The following is a 20,844-nucleotide window of genomic DNA, read 5'->3' on the forward strand; positions in this document are numbered from 1 at the left end:
GGCTGCAATACAACAAGCAGCCAACTCTGGGTTTTTAGGCAGGTTTTAGATACCTGAGTCGGTAGGGGATTATCATCTTCTCTATTCTTTCTTTAAGAAAAATGCTGTGGTACATCTGTGAGGCAGGAATTCAGGCATGAACTTTTAAACAAACGGAAAGATATTTCTTCCAGGCTCGCCGGTTCACCAGGGGGACGCCACTCTGGTCGGCATTTTGTGCCCAAAGAAAATAGAGTATTCCCCAGTGGGGCAGGCACTCTGCATCAAGTTCTAACCCAGCCTGCAGTTCTGTGAGATTCCTCAGTTGGATTTGTGTCTCTGAGGCCTCTCCTGATTCACCGGGGGCTCCTCACTCCACGGGATAGCAGAAAGTCTCTTCGAGAAAGTTTAAAGGCTAAATCTAAAGAAAAGAATACAGAATCTTTGAAAATAAATAGATGACAAAAGAAACACTAATACAGCAAGTTAAAGAAAATTGGTATAACAATGTTAATTTCCAAATTGGAAAAGCAATGCAAAAATTGCACTGTTGGTAGGAATGTATATTGGTGTAGCCCCTATGGAAAACAGTATGGAGGTTCCTCAAAAAATTAAATAGAGCTAACATATGGATCCAGCAATTCCACTTCCCAGTATATACCCAAAGGAAATGAAAACAGAGTATCAAAGAGGTATCTGTACTCCCGTGTTTATTGCAACATTATTCACAATAGCCAAGATATGGAAGCAACCCTAGTGTTCATCCATAGATGAATGGATAAAGAAGTGGTATATATATAATGGAATATTATTCAGCCATAAAAGGGAATGAGATCTTGCCATTTGCAACAACATTAACGGACCTAAGGAGTATAATGGTAAGCAAAATAAGTCAGACAAAGACAAAGACCATATAATTTCACTCATATGTGGAATTTAAGAAACAAAACAAAAGACCAAACAAACAAAAAAGAAGCAAAGACAAAAACAGACTCTTAAATACAGAGAACAAACTGAGGGTTACCAGAGGGGAGGTGGGTAGGGATGGGTGGAATAGGTGAAGGGGATTAAGAGTACACGCATCTTGATGAGCACTGAGTAATGTATAGAATTGTTGAATCACTATATTGTATACCTGAAACCAATATAACACTGAATGTTAACTAAACTTCAATAAAAATAATAATTTTCAACTTCTCTATTAAAAAGAAATATGTGGTGTATATATATACAAGGGAATACCATTCATTCCTGAGAAAGATGGAGATTCTACCATTTGGGACAACACAGACCTTGAGAGCATTATGTTAAGTGAGATAAGCCAGATAGAGAAAGACAAATACTGCATAGTATCACTTATATATGGAATCTTTAAAAAAATTTTTTTTAAAGTTGAAACTTACAGAAACAGAGGGGGAAAAGTGGTTGGGAGGGGCTGGGGCTGAGGGCAATAGGCAGAGGTTGGTAAAAGGCTACAAAATTTCAGCTATAAGATGAATAAGTTCTGAGGATCTAATGTAAAACATAGTGACTATCCTTGATAAAACTGTGCTGTATAACGAAACTTTATGAGAGTAGAACTTAAATGTTCTCACCTAAATATAAAAAATAAAAAAGTAAATATGTGAGGTGATTGTTGTATTAATTATCTAGATGGGGGGAATCATTTTACAATGCGTACATCCAACAAATCGCCACAATGTTCACCTCCAATAGTTTACAATTCTTTAATGTCAGTGATACGTCAGTAAAGTTAAAATTAAAAAAAAGAATTTTAGGGCAAATCATAAGACAGAAAAAGAGAAACATTGAACTGAACTAAAAGAAAAATTAAGCTAGTTTGTAAATAAATGAGAGAAGCACTCAACTCAAGAAACTGAATGCATTAACCTCAAAGGTAAATTAAGGAAAGGAAAACAAAGATAAACTAAAACAATTGCAAAGGGAGCATAACACCTAACAGAAATGACCACCAAAACCTGATTCTTATAAAAGACCATTAGAAGTGAAAAGACAGGGGCGCCTGGGGGTGCAGTTGATTAAGCGTCAGACTCTTGTTTCAGCTCAGGTCATGATCTCAGGGTCATGAGATGGAGCCCTACCTCCAGCTCCCCACTCAGCATCTGGCTTCCCATTCAGCAGGGAGTCTGACTGAGATTCTCTCTCTCTCTCCCCTTCTGCCCCTCCCCACCCCACATTCTCACTCTCTCTCTCAAAAAATAAAGAAAATCTTAAAAAAAAAAAATGGAAAGACATAAGTATGAAAAGCGCAAATAGACCACATTATGATAAAATAGGCGATATAGCTGAAAATCTATCAGAGAATTTTTTTTTTTTTAAAGATTTTATTTATTTATTTGACAGAGACAGAGCGAGAGCAGGAACACAAGCAGGGGGAGTGGGAGAGGGAGAAGCAGGCTTCCCGCCGAGCAGGGAGCCCGATGTGGGACTCGATCCCAGGACCCTGGGATCATGACCTGAGCCGAAGGCAGGCGCTTAACGACTGAGCCACCCAGGCGCCCTATCAGAGAATTTTTTTAAAAATTATAATTGAATATTGTAAGTAACTTAGTGCTACTAATTTTGAAAACTAAAAAAGAAAATTTTCTCAAAGTACAACTATCCCAGAGTGGTCCAAGAAAAAAGTAGAGTGCTTATATATACTAATAAACCTAATAGAAATATAACAACTGTAAATATGACCCATAAAAACCTAAAATGTCATTTTATAAGTGGATTCTAACTCTTACTTCATACAAACTTTTCTAGGGTTTGATATTCAGTTTCTTTTCTTTTCTTTTTTTTTAAGATTTTTTTCACTTATTTATTTGACACAGAGAGAGAAAGCCCAAGCAGGGGAAGTGGCAGGCAGAGGGAGAGAGACGAGGAGACTGAGCAGGGAGCCCGACGTGAGGCTTGATACCAGGACCCCAGGATCATGACCCCAACCAAAGCCAGACACTTAACTGACTTAACTGAGCCACCCAGGGACCCCTCAGTTTGTTTTCAAGCATAACCTTGAAGCTAAACCCAGAAGGGCCAACACTGGATACGTACTCTATAGGGTCAATGATATCTAGGGGAAAAGTTGCAAAAACCTTAAATAATATTTTATCAAATTTTTACCACAACAGGGCATTAAAAGAATAACACATCATGATAAATTACTGCAAGGAGGCTTTAAAAACTAGCAGTGTTGGGGCATCTGGGTGGCTCAGTCGGTTAAGCAATGGACTCTTGATTTTGGCTCAGGTCATGGTCTCAGGGTCCTGGGATCGAGCCCTGCATCAGGCTCCACGCTCAGCTGCAGAGTCTGCTTATCCCTCTCCCCTCCCCCACTTGTGCTCTCTCTCTCTCTCTCTGTCTCTCAAATAAATACATAAGATCTTTTAAAAAGTTAAAAAAAAATTCTAGCAGTGTTACTGAATACCGTAACAAATGAAATGGAAAAGTCATCATCTTATGTCATGCAGAAAAATATCTGAAATAACTCAACGTCTATTTCATTATTTGAATAGATGTTTTCAAAAAAAGAGGAAAGAGGTCCCATAATAGAAAAAAGTGCTATGTAAACTACAAGCAGGCAAAAAATACAGAACATAAATGTACACATTAACTGTGCACTTAATGTATACACTCATTATCCTTAATGGGTAAACACTTGAGGCAATCTAATTAAAATCTAATCATGTCACACCAAAAGATAAATTATTAGAAATAATAGGGTTCAACAAACTTTCTAGACACAGATTAGCATCCAGAAATCTAGAGCATTCTGCACACCAGTTAACAATCAATTAGACAGTAGTCTCCCCTTGTCCTCGGGGGATACATTCCAAGACCTCCACGGGATGCCTGACATCAAGGATAGTATCGAACCCTGTATGTACCATTTTTTCCCTACACATATGTATCTATGCTAAAGTTTAATGTACAAATTAGGCACAGTGAGAGATTAACAGCAACAATCATAAAATGGAACAATTATAACAGTATATGGAAATAAAAGTTATATGAATGTTATCTCTTCCTCTCTTCCAAAGGATCTTATTGTTTGTACCCATCTTTCTTACGGATGTAAGCTGATAAAATGCCTACATGACGAGTGAAGTGAGGTGAGTGATGAGGCACTGGGAGGTAGCATTGGGCTACTACTGACTTTCTGAGCAAACGTTAGAAAGAGGACCCTCTGCTTCTGGAACTTGGTTGACCATAAGTCATTGAAGCAGAGGAAAGCAGCACTGTGGCTGGCGGACTACTGTAATGTGGGATAGCAAAAAGGCTTCAATCCCTTTTAGCAACAGAAATACAAGATCCCAATGAAGAAATCTAAAAATGATAGGCACGTAATAGTTGTACTTTGAATGCATAAATAAAGCATTTTACCAGGAAAAAGTCGCTCTCTGATATAAAATGTCATTGTTTCATCTGTTTTATGCTTTAAAGGAAAAAACAAAAGCAAAACCAAAACAAATGTTTGCTTTCTATGACTTTAAGATCTTGATTCCAAATGATCATACATTAGGACTAAGAAAATGGTCCCCCCTAATGTTTCAGCCTCTAAATGAAGCATGCTTTGCTCAAGCTCCAGCTATATTGTCCCACCCGAATTCTAATTCAATCAGCGCCGTCCCAATTCTGCTACCCCTATATCCAATCAAGGTCTTTAATTTAGTCCACGTATTTTCCAGTTTCCTGACTTCTTCTTTAAGATTTTATTTTATGTTTTTTAAAGATTTTATTTATTTATTTGACAGAGAGAGAAATAGCGAGAGCAGGAACACAAGCAGGGGGAGTGGGAGAGGGAGAAGCAGGCTTCCTGCGGAGCAGGGAGCCCTATGTGGGACTTGATCCCAGGACCCTGGGATCATGACCTGAGCCGAAGGCAGATGCTTAACGACTGAGCCACCCAGGCGCCCAGATTTTATTTATTTATTTGAGAGAGAGAGAGAGGGAGAAAGCACAGAGGGAGAGTGTGAGGGAGAAGCAGAATCCCCACTGAGCAGGGAGCCAGACATGGGGCTCGATCCCAGGACCCTGAAATCAGGGCCAGAGCCCAAGGCAGACACTTAACCACCTGAGCCACCCAGGCGCCCCTCCAGTTCCCTTTCACTCCTTTGCCGGTTCTAGAAAACCATCTTAATTCTGTTGGATACCAGCCTGTTAAATGCAGTGCTATTTCCTGAAAATCTGTGATTTTTACCAAGGAGATATTAAGAAAAGAAATTAACTCCACAAGTCTGAAAACAAGTTTAAAAATAAGAAAACTTTTAACTCAAGGAAATGATAATCCCAATGCACGTTTCTCGATTGTAAATATATATATATACACACACACATATATATATAAAACTACAGTTACTTTCTTAAACTTGTAACAGAAAAATAACTCTTTTGCTCACAAGCACAAATAACAGAAAGTGACCTACCTTCCACCAACGAAATGCTGATTCCAGGTGAAGTTACTCCAGGACCCCGAGAGACCGTGTCCTCTCGCTAGCTAGCCTCCAAGTGTAGCCTCAAGTCCTGATGACTCTGGTTCTGTACCTGGGCAGTAGCCTCTTTTGATTTAATCAGTGCCCATCCAATGTAATCATGGGTCTAGGGTCTTGGGTAGTTATCCGACTTCCTCGAAGCTCTTTTGTTCTTTAAAACCAATCTTTAAACCAAGCAAACTAAGAGGTTGAAAATAAAGGAGTGGGAGAGTCACACCAGGCAAATATTAGACAAAAGATAGTAATTAACATCAAAAGCATTTATAGCATAAAAGAAAGACATTTTATAGTTATCAAAGAGAAAAACTCACTAGAAAACTATCACAGCGATACACTTTATGTACCTAACCACATAGCAGCACGAGACATAGAATGCAAAGTTGGAGAATTATATGGAAGATGCTTTTCAATACATGTAAAACATTTATAAAAATTTACTGATATAAGACCACAAAATAAATAGCAATGAAAATTCCATAGAATCAACACGTTGAGCACAATCTTGACCACAATGAAATAAAATTGCAAGTCAACAATAAAAATCTGCACACAACTATATTTATTTGAAAATTGATATCCGTCTAATATCTACAATAATATCCATACAAAAATCTATTGATTTTTATGTTCAACTCAATCAGTTAGTAAAATACAAAACAGTATTATGCAAAAGAAAAAGAAAAAATCAAAATAATGATAGCATGATAAATAAGCAGGACAGAGAAATGAACATATACAAAAATAGAGGCCATTGGGGCGCCTGGGTGGCTCAGTCATTAAGCATCTGCTTTCAGCTCAGGTCATGATTCCAGGGTCTGGGATCGAGCCCTGCATTGGGTTCCCTGCTCAGCAGGGAGTCTGCTTCTCCTCTCCCTCTGCCTGCCGCTCCCCCTGCTTGTGCTCTGTCTCTCTCTCTGTGTCAAATAAATAAATAAATCTTTATTAAAAAATAGACGTGATTAATAAAACAGAAAACGGATACTTTTAAAGAAAAATAAAATAAAGAACTGGTGAAACCAATGAAGGAGAAGAATTTTCTAGGACTGGGGCAGGAAATAGACCACAGGAGGCTGGAGCTTCTTGCAATGCTTGAAATTAAGGACATACTGAAGGAACAAACACATTGATGGGGGCACCGCCAAGGAGCACAGGAACCACAAGAAAGAGTTCCTAGTGGCCAGAACTCAAACAATTTGGGCAAGAAAATAATTAAAGTACTATTGAATTTTAGCTCAGATTATAAGATGAGTACCTATGAGTTCACACTGATATAATGATTAAGTAACAAACTGAGAAGAGACAAACAACTCTGTCCTGCAGAAGATTCCAGATAAATTACATATACTCCACCCCAAAGGAGGAGAGCATGACACCCTGCTACCTGAGTGTGCGCTGGGAATCCTGAGTGCCTTCAGGGGTGCAGGGTGGCGAGTGAGGGTGGGGGGAGTACTTTGACAATGGAGTGCCCTGACAAACACTATTTCAGCCAAGTCAACATCGAGAGTCACCAGTTATGTTGATAGTATTCGCCCTTGATAAGATGTGCTACAAATGGCCTTGGACCTCTGTAATCTTCCTCCAAAGAACACATAAACCAAGGGTAATCATAAGAAACAAATTCCGACAGAGGTCATTCTACCATAGAGTTGACCAGTACTCCCCCAAATCGTCAATTTTCTATATAAACATTTTTTTAAAAGATTTTATTTATTTATTCATTAGAGACAGAGAGAGAGAGAGGCAGAGGGAGAAGCAGGCTCCCAAGGAGCAGGGAGCCCGATGCGGGACTCGATCCCAGGACCGTGGGACCATGACCTGAGCTGAAGGCAGACGCTTAACCATCTGAGCCACCCAGGCGTCCTCTATATAAACATTTTTGTGAGAAACAAGGAAAGTCTGAGAATCTGTTACAGACGAGAGAAAACTAAGGAGACATTTAAAAACTAAATGTAATGTGGTAGCTTGGATGGCATCTTGGAACAGAAAAAGAACATTGGGTAAAACCTGAGGAAATCCGAATAAACTATGGCCTTTAGTAAATAATAACATTGATATTCATTCATTCATTGTAACAAATGCACCATGGGAATTAAGATGTTAGTTAGGGGAAAAGAGGTCATGATCTCAGGGTCCTGGGATGGAGCCCCACATTGGGCTCCTTGCTCAGTGGGGAGTCTGCTTCTCCCTCTCCCTCTACCCCTGCCCCCTGCTCATGCTCTCTCTCTCACTCTCAAATAAATAAAAATCTTAAAATAAATAAATACCTCTGAAACAAATAATACATTATATGTTTAAAAAAAAGAAAAGAAGAAGAGAGCAGGAAGGGAAAAATGAAGGGGGGAAATCGCAGGGGGAGATGAACCATGAGAGACTATGGACTCTGAGAAACAAACTGAGGGTTCTAGAGGGGAGGGGAGTGGGGGATGGGTTAGCCTGGTGATGGGTATTAAAGAGGGCACGTACTGAATGGAGCACTGGGTGTTATGCACAAACAATGAATCATGGAACACTACATCAAAAACTAATGATGTAATGTATGGTGACTAACATAACGTAATGAAATCAAAAAATAAATAAATAAATAAATAAATAAAACTGTTCTAAAAAAAGTATTACTAAATATAAAAAATAAATAATAAACAAAAGAAGCTATCCATAAATGATATTAGAATGAAAAATATTAGAAATATAATCTAGATTTTTTAAAGTCTACAAAACAATATAAATCAAATGATTTTATGAACCACTGCATGACTTAATTTTTTTTTTTTAAAGATTTTTTTTATTTTTATTTATTTGAGACAGAGAGAATGAGATAGAGAGAGCACGAGAGGGAGGAGGGTCAGAGGGAGAAGCAGACTCCCTGCTGAGCAGGGAGCCCGATGCGGGACTCGATCCCGGGACTCCAGGATCATGACCTGAGCCGAAGGCAGTCGTTTAACCAACTGAGCCACCCAGGCGCCCATGACTTAATTTTTTTAGAGCAGAAAGCAATTTTTTTAATATTTTAAAATTATGAAATACAGAGTGCTTACAGAAATTTATAAAGCATATATGTACTGTTTAATGAACAATTATAAACAAAAATGGAACTACCACCCAGGTCAAGAGAAGAGAACATCACCAGGCAGCCAGGAACTTGCCTTGCATTTCTCCTCTGGGATTACAGCCCACACTGCCTTCTAGACTAATCCAACCCTAACGACAGGCCTATTGATTTTGGGAAGCAATATAAAATTAAAATTGTGCCCATTTTTGAAAACTTTATATAAACATATCAAAAGAATCCTACTTTATGTACCTTCATGTATTCTTCTCATTTTTATGTTGCTGCACGTAGCTGGACTCTGTTCTGTTTCAGGGCTGTCCAGTATTCACCATATACACATTTATGCTGTGATGGGCCTGTAGGTTGCCTCTGCTTCTGGTCCCTTACAAACAGCGTTGCTCTGAATTCTCCAACACATCCATTGGAGCACATACACGCATTCATACCTAAAAATGGATTTCTTGGTCATAGAATGTGAATTCACCCTTTATCTTGCCAAATTGTTTTTTTGGTCATTTTTGCCAATGTACACACTCACTAGCTGTATATGAGGGTCCTGGTTGTTCTTCACTCTTGCAAACCTTTGATGATTTATCAGCCCTTTTAGTTTTAGCCAATCAGATGGTTGGTGTAGGAGTATCCCACTATGAGTTGCATTTCCCTGACTACTACGGAGGGTGAGTGATTTTTTCATATGCTTCTTGGCCACTAGGATTTGCTCCTGCGTTAAGTGCTTAATCAAGTATTTTGTCCATTTTTCTGCTGGGCTGTCTGTCTTTCCTTGTAGCAGTTCTTTATATATTCTAGATATTAGCTCTTTCTTGGATATGAGCAATACAATATCTGTTTCCTCTCCTTGATTTGCCTTTTTCATATATATATGTTTTTTAGAGAGAGAGAGAGAGACCTGGGGGGAGGGGCAGAATGGAAACCTATCTCACAACCTTGAGATCATGACCTGAGCCGAAATCAAGAGTCAGATGCTTAACCAACTGGGCCACCCAGACCCCCCTCTTTTCCATATCTTTTGATGAACAGAAGTCCCTCTTTACCTCTAATAGTACATATATTATTAAAAGTAGCTAACACATATGGTGACTCTCAAATGCCAGACACTGTTCAAAATAGTCTGCATAGAATAATTCATTGAATCTTCATAATGACCAGATCAGGGAAATCCTCCAAGTAATCCTCAGGTTTCTCAGGTGAGGAAATTGAGTCAAGGTGACATTAAGTGGTGGAGTCAGAAATTCAAACAAGAATCTCCAAGATTATTCCTTAAAAGGAGGACAAAGAAGGATGACTTCTCCATTATCAGACTGTGACAATTGAATTGCAATGAACAAATACATCTACGTACAAGACAGAGAGGCCAGACACAGATACTGTACAAGTGGGAATCTAAATATAATGGAGTTGGTGCACTAAACTGGTGGGGGGAAATGTACTATTTTTGAGAAAAAAAAAATAGAACTCTACCTTATACCACTTACATAAATTTGAGGTGGATTGCAGACTGAAGATTCAAAACAGAGCTTTAACAGAGAAAATATTGAAGAATGTCTTTTTGAACTCAGGGTGAAAAAAATGTCTTAAAGAACCAAAAGCGCTATGATAGAAGTATCAGGTATATTTAACTGATTCCAATGTCATGACTCTGATGGTTAATTTTATGTGTTGATGTGATTGGGCTAGAGATGCTCAGGTAGCTGGTGAAGAAATTATTTCTGGGCGTGTCTGTATGTCTGTCTCAGGAAGAGATTAGCATTTGCATCAGTAAACTGAGTAAAGATCACCTTCACCAATACAGGTGGGCTGATCCAAGCCATCAAGAGCCGGAATAGAACAAAAGAGCAGAGAAAATGTAAATTCAGTCTCTCTGCTTGAGCTGACACATCATCTTTGCCTGACCTGGGACATCAGACATAGGTCCTTCTGGCTCCCAGGGTTTTGGACTGTGAAAATTAGTAATGGGAAACCTCACTAAAATGGAGTCGGGGTGGAGCTGGGGGGAAATTGGCAGGGGGAGCTCTCACGCCCTACCACTCATGTCAATTACAGACCCAACAGAACAGACAGACTTGACCTTATAGTCCATCTTGCAGGTGGGTACTACTGCATTCTAGCTGGAAGAAGAGACACTTTCCTCATCTCAGGCAAAAGCTCAGCCAATGAAAAGCCACCACATTTGAAACTTCCAGTTTATTCCAGTGCACTTTTAGTTTATAACAGCTTTCCCAACTTGCCCTTTCTCCTTAAAAAAGCGTGTCTCTCCATTGTTCCCGGACTTGCCTATGGTTTTGCCCCGGCTTGTTTGTCCCGGACTGCAATGCTCTTTTACTCCCAAATAAACCCATCTTTTGCTGCTAAAATAACTGGTTTTTATTTTTAAGGTTGACAAGACCCAGATTCAGTCTTAAACCATTAGCTCCCAGATTCTCAGGACTTTGGACTCCTGCTGAATCACACCACCGTATTTCTGGTTCTATAACTTGCAGAACATCAATCTAGTAGACACAGGATTTCTTGGCCTCTGTAACAACATCAAATCCTATAACAATAAAAACTCTTCATATGTGTATTTATGTGTTTCTCTTCAGAACCTTAACTCAATGACATAAAAAAATTAAAAAGAAATTACAGTCTAGAAGTTTTTCACCATAAAAAAAAGACAATGAATTAGTATCCTGAATGTCACAAAACTTCTACAAATCAATAAAAATAAAAGTCAACCCCCCAAAATTGGTAATAATACATACACAGACACAAATCCAAATGGCCAATAAATATGAAAAGATGTGCAGGATTACTAGCATTGAGAAAAATACAATGAGATACTAGTTTTTACTCATCTATATTAGGAATAATAAAAGCATGTGATAATTTTTTAAATGGGCCAAGATATGGGGAAACCAGAACTCTCCCACACTGCCAGTGGAGATATAAATTGGGAGGCCAATCTGACTGTTCTAAGAAAGTTGAAAACGAACATAAATACAACCCAGTAATTCTATTTCTTTGTACAAAGCTGTTCAGTAAAGCATTGTTTGAATTAACAAATATTTGGAAATAATCTTGTTGTCCATCAACAAGGGAATGAATAAAATAAAAATCTATACCAGATCTAGTTTACTTTGTTGGCCTGACTAAGATCTACATATAGCAATGTCTTTAGAGTTTGTAAATGTCATATTGACTTTTTAAAAAGGTAATGGGATAAAAACCACATGTGCCATGTTACCATTAGCTGCATATGCTTTTGTCCATAAACTTGAATATACATTGAACTCATGATTGTTATTTCTCAGCAGTGAAGAGAGGCCTAGGAGAGATCATGGTGTGAGAACAAAAGTGGTATTATCCTGGCCTTTATACAATTGTTATGATGGATGCCCCTGGTTTTTCCAAGATTGAGTATAGGAAAAACTTATTGGACATGGAGAAACAGCTGGAGAGGGGTGTCTTTTATTGAGAAGAGTGGTCCAAACTGAGTGTCCAGATTGAGTGCGTTGACAAAAAATAAAATAGAATTTTGAATAAAATTGCTTGAAGAAGCCCCTTCAACACCACCCAGCTCCCAGTCCTTTCACGAATACTAGTTTAGAAAACAGTATACCGATACAGCTAAATTATATTCTTAACATTGCTCGTCCTTATTGAGCCAGAGAAATAAAAATATATGAAAATAACTGAGTGAAAACATAGGAGTGCAATGGGAACAATATATTCTGAAAATCATTTTTGTTTCTTCCCCTTCTAACTGTCCCCACCCTTTTTAATGTTAGGCTTCCCAGAGCATCTATCTGCCAGGGGAAGAGATTGTGATATTCCTGAAATATTATGAGAATTTCAATTTCTAAAATTAAAAGTAGGAATATGAGCCAGGTATTGACCTTGGACTTTTTAGAATTCTTTTCTCTGCACTGCTGTACCCATGATTGATCTATGCTGAAAGACAAAAAACCCTCAAGATCTGAGTTGCTTCTCACGTAGAAGTTTATTCCTTGCTCATGTAAGATCTACTTCGGGTCCAGTTGCACTCTCAGGCTACTCCCTTCCCAGGGGTTCTGGTCAACCTCCATCCTGGGCTTCTACTCTCTCAATACCTGCCTTCAACTCCTTTCCACTCAAGCATCTCCCTCCCATCTTCCACCATGCTGGGGCTCCCCAAGTTCAGCCTCTCAGCCTCAGTTTTCTGAAGAGTACACTTCCATCTCCTGTGACATTCAGAAAGACAAAGTTGCCTCGCTGCCTGGTGTAGAAACGAGACATGGCTTCTTGCTGCTCTTCGATCCAACTTCAAACCAACACTACCTTGTCATAACTCTGGCCTTCAGGTTTATGTGGGGCTTCAAATTCCAGAGCTCTACTGAAATTTTGTGGGGGAGAGCTAGACGGAGGGGAGTGGTGGTTTGCTTCTCTGAAATGTTTCCTTCTGTAGCCAAGCCATCATTTTTGACTTCTAAGATTTATCCTGAGTTTTTCCACTTGTGTATTTTCAATACTGACATCGAAATGATCACATCTCATTGCTATTACTTAGCTCTTCTACTTCTCCTGCCCCCGCATTGTCACAGAACAACTAAGCTGATTGTTTAAATATATAAAGCACAGCATGTCAAGGGCTGTTTCAAACTTCCAATGCCTTCTCATTTCAAGTTGAAAAAAATTCAAATTCTGGATATGAACCATGAGGGCCTGCATACCCTGGACTCCGCCTCTCTCCTTCTTCCACTCTAAGCTCAGTCACAAAGAGCTTTCTTTCTCTCCCTGAGAAACCTTAAGTTCCATGTTAGGTCAATTACAAAGATGGCTTCCTCTAAGTGAAATCAGCTCCAGCTTTCCATTGAGTCAATTGGGTCTTGGAAAAGGTCTACTGCTTAATGCAACTTCCCCTGACTACTGGAACCCAGGCCACTCCTGCCCATTCTGCTCTAGCATCCCATCCCCTTCAGTTTCTTCACAGCATAGAGTACCAGGTGAAATTATCTTGTTCATTCATTTGTGTGCATGCTTACTGGGATGAATCAATGAATTTGCTATGTGAAATATGCATACAGCATTGAAAAGGCAGTGTAGACTTGGGGGGAAGATATTCGGATGATGGCACGTTAGTCCTTGGCATGCTTGTGTCCCAGGAACTCGGGTGCTCCTACCCAGCAAAGCACCAGGTGCTTCCTACAAATCATCCTTAAGGTAGGGCTGCAAACCAAATCCCCTGCACCCACCCAGTCAGCTAGTGCCCAAGAACCATACACCAAACTCATTCATCAATACCACACAATGCAGCCAGCCAATAAAAATCAGTCTTGCTTAAAATGTTTTAATATAATTATCAAGAAAAGTACAGAAGAGAATAACCTCCACCCCTCAATTGGTTGAATGGACAATATTTATTAGAAACAAAGTCAGATTTGAACATTTTGGTTATCTTTAATATATTTGTGAACAAATACTGGTGATAACACATATTGAATACATCAAAGACTCAGAAAGATGATAAATTATTTTCCGAGCCTCTACTGACCCATTTGGTCAAAAGAGCCTAGTTTTTCAAGGATGGGGTAAGGGAGGTGGGAGAGGAAAGCGGGGGAGATTGAGGAGAACCAAAACCCAGCAGCATTCATAGTTGACCCAGAGGATAGGAGTCTGGGGGAGATGAGGCTCTGGCCACCTCGGCAGGACCCAGCTCAGAGACACAAGAGTGCCTAGTGGATGAAACCTCAGCTGGTGACATGGGATTCAGCAGTGTCCAAAGACATTCCAGGGTCTGGCAGAAAGAACAAACTATGGCGAACTTGGTAAAGAACATGGACTCAACGCATCAGTGGCAACATCATAGGACTCTCAAGCAAGACCAGCGACCTGCAAGCTCGCCCAAAGCTCTGACGTAAATGTGGCCAGTCTCAAGGAGCCTCCACACACAAGAGCAGTGGGTTACAAAGGTGTCCCCTGCGATTAGGGGACAAGGGCACAGCTGGACCCGGAAGCCTCAGCCGCTCGCCGGAGCCCAGGGCTTGGTGGTGCCGGCTTGTCCATCCAGCCTCCATCCACAGGAAGGGGCTGAGCCTTGCAGTGCTGAACTGCGTGCCCTGTTCCCACCGACAGGCGCCTCTTGGCCCGGGCCTGGATGCTAGGCCCCTGAGCACCCTGTTCCCGAGGACGACGACCAGGACCACACCTGCCAGTGGGGGGCTGGAGATCTGGGGCAGAGGGGTTGGGGGGCGGTGGCCGGATGGGGCCAGACCCCCGGGAGGTGCGGGCGGGGGCAGCCCCGGACTGGGCATCAGAGGAAGAGCTCTGCGCGGGCAAGGGGCGCGCGGAGGCCGGGCGCAGAGGGGTGCGGCGGCGGGTGCCCGGGCCAGCGGCCACAGGCCGCAGGGCGCGCGGGGCGCGGCGCGGAGGGAGGTGCCTCAGGCCCAGCGCGGCTCTCCCGGGGGCGCGCACCTCCCTCCAGGCGCGCAGCTCCCGGCTGCCCGGCGCCGCGGGCTCCGTGTGGTCCACGGCAGCCCGGTCCTGCCCGCGCTTCCACAGCTCATAGCGCTCGGGCTGCAGGATGCGCACGAAGGCGTCCATGGAAAAGGTGACCCGGGCCTCCCCGCAGCTGCACTGGGAGGCCACCTTGCCATAATCGATCCAGCGCGGGGTGGCGAAGTTGATGGCTTCTGCGCAGTTGAAGCCATGGTTGAAGCCGGAGTGGTAGCCATAGGGAAACGTCACCATGAACTCGCCAGCCTCCTGCGTGATCCGACTGAAGGGGATCCCGTTGTCCTTGAGGACGGTGGGCGAGATGAGAGCCACCTTGTGCCGCAGGAAGGCCTCGCAGGCGCGGGCGCTGCCCGGGAAGAGCTCCGTGGCCAGGCGTTCCAGGCGCTGGCCGTGCTCTGGGGGCACCGCGTACCAGGTTTTGGGCTCCCCGAAGTGCAGGTAGTTGATGCTGTAAAGGTCCATGTCCTCCGTGTGCCAGGCGAAGGTGGTCTTCCACATGCCAAAGTACAGGTAGGGGGTGTTGACGCCCTCGATGACCACGCCGCACTCCTGCTCCAGCAGGTCCTGAATGGTTCCCAGGTGTCCAAGGTTCCACTCCTTCGTGTTTTCGTCAAACAAGGAGCCGCTGATGTCAGCGCCATAGATCGGAGAATCGTAGAGACGGGTTTTCCAGTATTTTCGCTCCAAGTCCTCAAAATCCGAGTGTGGTGGAGTCCGATACTTTCTGCCGTTCGCCAAATGGCAATACTCCCCCACTGTCATGGCTTTCTTCTTTTTATGGTACTGCGTAAACACACCTGCCTGCCCGGAGACCACCTGCTGGAGGGGAGTGGCTATTAAGATGTCACTGATATCATCGTAGGTCTGTCTGGCTTTCCATTCCTTGGGTGGAATCACCTTGGCGAGGCCGGCTCGGTGTGCGCCTTGGGATTCCATGTAAGCAATGTATTTATCAAAATCATTAAACTCTTCTTTGGTTGGATGAAATATCATTATGGTACAACTCGGGTTCTGAGCACAGTTGGCCTTAGACTTCATAGCTTCCATTAATAAGCACCAAACTCCAAAGGTTTTTAGTATGTTCTAGGTAGTTGAGGATGCTGGAAAATGCTACTTTTTAAAAAATGCGTTTGAGTATCTGAGTCACTAAGAACCACCAGTGGACCTTTATGCAAGTGAAATGATAATGTTTGTTAGGCTTGCTGATTCACCAAGGAACAACGCTCTGGGTAGAAGAGTTGCCTAGAACTAACAGTGGCTGAGCCTGTGATGCTCCTCAGTCGGTACCTGGCGCTGTTCCTTGGAGGTCTATTGAATCACTCAGTCTTGGGGTGGGTGTCCTAAAGGTTATATCTTCAGGGCAGTGTTTAAACAAAGCCTAAAAGGAAGAACATAAAAAGTTTGAAAATTAATGTTGCAAAAATTATTAGAAAGTTACAAATAAAATACCACTATGGAATATTATTGTACACTCAGAGGAAGGCTAAAAGTTTATAAGATTGACAAAACAAGAGGTGGTGTAGACATGGAACAATGGGAAAGGTCATACTCTAATAAAGAGAATGGAAATTGTTAGATTCACCTTGGAAAACTATTTGGACAGTATATACTAAAATTGAACATCTGCATGTGTAAAATTGAACACATACATGTGATATGACTGTTACCACATGTCTAGGTAATGTGTATGCTCTGCACTGAAAGTCACCTCCAAGAATGTTTATAACAATATAATTTCTAGTAGCCAAATACTGGAAACAACCTATAAGCCCATCAACAGTAGAATGGATAAATACATTATGGTATATTCATACAATGGAATATAATACAGCAATGAAGATTAAAAATTACACAGAAATATAAGAATAACTTTATAATCATTATATTGAGCAAAATCATCCAGACTCAAAAGAATAGCTATTCCATGATTCCATTTTTATAAAGATAAAAATGAGGCAAAGTAATCTATATTAGAAGTCAGAGTAGTGGTTACCTTTGGGAAAGAGAGAGGTTGTGAGTGGGGGCATAAGGAAGCCTCTAGAGTATGTTAATATTCTTGTTTTGAACCTAGGTGCTGGTTACATAGCCATCAGAAGAGCTAACTATGATAATTCATCAAGCTATGATGATTTCCCCAAATTTCCATATGGTTATCTAAAAATAGAGTTAAGGTGCAGCTCAGCCACAATAGTAGGATGCACAGAGCCCACATAGTAGACACCTCTGAAGTGCCTGGTTCTAGTGAACAAGAGGCATTTTGCTATAGGGCACCACAGGACCTCTTCTTTATAGGGTCACCACTTTCCAAGATCAGGAGACATAGCTGACTTTCCTAATACATAGAAAAAGACACAGAGAATTTGACAAAATGAGACAGAGGAATATGTCCCAAATGAAAGAAAAGGACAAAATCTGGAACCAGAAAAGACCCCAAATAGCCAAGGAATGTTGAAAAAGAAAACCAAACCTGGTGGCATCACAATTCCAGACTTCAAGCTCTATTACAAAGCTGTCATCAACAAGACAATATGGTACTGGCACAAAAACAGACACATAGATCAATGGAACAGAATAGAGACCCCAGAAATGGACCCTCAACTCTATGGTCAACTAATCTTCAAAAAAGCAGGAAAGAATATCCAGTGGAAAAAAGACAGTCTTTTCAACAAATAGTGTTGGGAAAATTGGACAGCCACATGTAGAAGAATGAAACTGGATCATTTCCTTACACCACACACAAAGATAAACTCAAAACAGATGTAAGATCTAAATGTGAGGCAGGAATACATCAAAATCCTAGAGGAGAACACAGGAAGCAACCTCTTCGACCTCAGCTGCAGCAACTTCTTCCTAGAAACATCGCCAAAGGCAAGGGAAACAAAGGCAAAAATGAATTATTGGGACTTCATCAAGATAAAAAGCTTTTGCATGGCAAAGGAAACAGTTGATAAAACCAAAAGACAACCGACAGAATGTGACAAGATACTTGCAAATGTCTTATCAAATAAAGGCCTAGTATCCAAAATCTATAAAAAACTTACCAAACTCAAAATGCAAAGAACAAATAATCCAATCAGGAAATGGGCAGAAGACATGAACAGACATTTCTCCAAAGAAGACATACAAATGCCAACAGACACATGAAAAATGCTCCACATCACTCAGCATCAGGGAAATACAAATCAAAACCACAATGAGATACCAGGTCACACCAGTCAGAATGGCTCAGATTAACAAGTTAGGAAATGACAGATGTTGGCAAGGATCCGGAGAAAGGAGAATCCTTTTACACAGTTGGTGGGAATGCAAGCTGGTGCAGCCACTCTGGAAAACACTATAGAGGTTCCTCAAAAGTTGAACATAGAGCTACCCTATGACCCAGCAATTGCACTTCTGGGTATTTATCCCAATGATAAAAATGTAGTGATCCGAAGGGGAACGTGCACTCCAATGTTTATGGCAACAATGTCCACAATAGCCAAACTATGGAAAAAGTCCAGATGTCCATCGACAGATGAATGGATAAAGAAGATGTGGTGTGTGTGTGTGTGTGTGTGTGTGTGTATAGTTAAAAGTAACTCTGGACAGTTTGTTTCTGTTCCTTTTGCCTGGTATACTGCAGGTACTCAATAAATATTCAGTAATTCAGTAAAAAAATAAAATAAAATACCACTATGGAATATTATTGCACACTCAGAGGAAGGCTAAAAGTTTATAAGATTGACAAAACAAGAGGTGGTGTAGACATGGAACAATGGGAAAATGTCACACACACACACACACACAATGGAATACTACTCAACCATCAAAAAAATGAAATATTGCCATTTGCAACAATGTGGATGGAACTAGAGGTTACTATGCTAAGCGAAATAAGTCAACTAGAGAAAGACAAATACTATATGATTTCACTCATATGTGGAATTTAAGAAACAAAATAGAGAATCATAGGGGAAGAGAGGAAAAAATAAAACAAGACAAAATCAGAGAGGGAGACAAACCATAAGAGACTCTTAATCATAGGAAACAAACTGAGGGTAGCTGGAGGGGAGGGGTGTGGGGGGATGGGGTAACTGGGTGATGGACATTAAGGAGGGCACATCATGTAACGAGCACTGGGTATTATATAAGACTGATGAATCACTGAACTCTACCTTTGAAACCAATAATCCATTATATGTTAATTAACTGAATTTAAATTAAAAAATATATAAAAAATAAGGGACGCCTGGGTGGCTCAGTAGGTTAAGTGTCTGCCTTCAGCTCAGGTAATGTTCCCAGGGTCCTGGGATGGAGTCCCGCATTGGGCTCCTTGCTCAGTGGGGAGACTGCTTCTCCCTCTGCCTGTGCTCTCCCTCTCTCTCTCTCTGACAAATAAAATCAGAATTAAACACTTAAGATCCTAAAAAAAAAAAGAAATAAAGAAAGGGACAAAACCACAGCAGAACAGCTCAATGAAATGGAGATAGGCAATATGCCTGATAAAGAATTCAAAGTTTAGTGATCATAAAAATACTCAAGGACTTGAGAGTGGAGGATCTCAGTAAGACCTTCAACAAAGAGATAGAAAATATAAAAAAGAACCAATCAGAGATAAAGAACTCAATACCTGAAATAAAAAAATACACTGGAGGGAATCAATAGCAGATTAGAGGAGGCAGAAGAGCTGATCAGTAACCTGGAAGACAGGGTAACAGAAAGCAACAAAGCTGAACAGCAAAAAGAAAAAAGAAAAAGAAAAAATGAGAATAGGTTAAGGGAACTCCATGATGTCATTAAGAGTAATAACATTTGTATTATAGGGACCTCAGAATAAGAGAGAGAAAAGGGGGGCAGAAAATTTATTTGAAGAAATAACTAAAAACTTCCCTAATCTGGGGAAGGAAACAGACATCTAGGTCCAGGAAGCACGGAGAGTACCCAACAAAATTAACCCAAAGAGGTCCACACCAAGACATGTAATAATTAAAATGGCAAAAAGTAGGGATAAAGAGAGAATTTTAAAAGCAGAAAGAGAAAAAAAAAAAAAACCTGTTACATATGAAGAAAACCCCAAAAGGCTATCAGCTAATTTTTCAGTAGAAACTTTGCAGGCCAGAAGGGAGTGGCATGATATATTCAAAGTACCTAAAGAAACAAACCTGTAACCAAGAATACTCTACCTAGCACCATTATCATTCAGAATAAAAGGAGAGACAAAGAGTTTCCCAGACAAACAAAAGTTAAAAGAGTTCATCACCCCTAAAGCAGGCTTATAAGAAAACTAAAGGGAATTGTTTGAGTGGAAAGAAAAGGCCATAATCAGGAATACAAAAATTATAAAAGGAAAAAATTTCACAGGCAAATGCAAACATATAACAAAAGTAGTAGGTTAATCACTTATAAAACTAGCATGGAGGTTAAACCACAAAAACAGTAAAATTAACTAAATCTATAAAAATCAGTCAAGGGATTAACAGAACAAAAGTATATAAAATGTGATATCATATACATAAAACATGGGAGGGGAAGTAAAAATTTAGTGCTTTTAGAATGTGTTCAAACTTAAGTGACCATCAACTTAATATAGACTGCTATATGCAGATGTTATATGTAAACCTAATGGTAACCAAAAATCAAAAACCTGTAATACATACATAAAAATAAAGAGAAAGGAATCCAAACATATCACAAAAGAAAGCCATCAAACCACAAAGGCACAGAGCAAAGGAATAAGAAAGGAACAGAGAAGAACTACAAAAACAAATGTAAAACAAGTAGCAAAATGGCAATAAGTACATACCTATCAATAATTACTTTTTTTCAATAATTACTTTTTTTCAATAATTACTT

At 40.5% G+C, this 20,844-nt stretch overlaps 1 protein-coding gene across 1 annotated transcript in view; it reads right to left on the reverse strand.

The window, feature by feature from the left end:
• Positions 1–14,481: 14,481 nt before the first annotated feature.
• KDM4D (lysine demethylase 4D) overlaps positions 14,482–20,844 on the reverse strand; it is a 33,927-nt gene continuing 27,564 nt past the window's right edge. The window contains exon 3 of the mRNA XM_035009454.1: positions 14,482–16,390. Coding sequence (XP_034865345.1) covers positions 14,482–16,059 — 1,578 coding nt within the window. The 5' untranslated portion in view covers positions 16,060–16,390. The remainder of the gene's footprint in view (positions 16,391–20,844) is intronic.

The sequence above is a fragment of the Mirounga leonina genome, unplaced genomic scaffold (assembly GCF_011800145.1).
Source record: "Mirounga leonina isolate KUSES-001 unplaced genomic scaffold, KU_Mleo_1.0 Mir_153, whole genome shotgun sequence".
NCBI lineage: Eukaryota > Metazoa > Chordata > Mammalia > Carnivora > Phocidae > Mirounga > Mirounga leonina.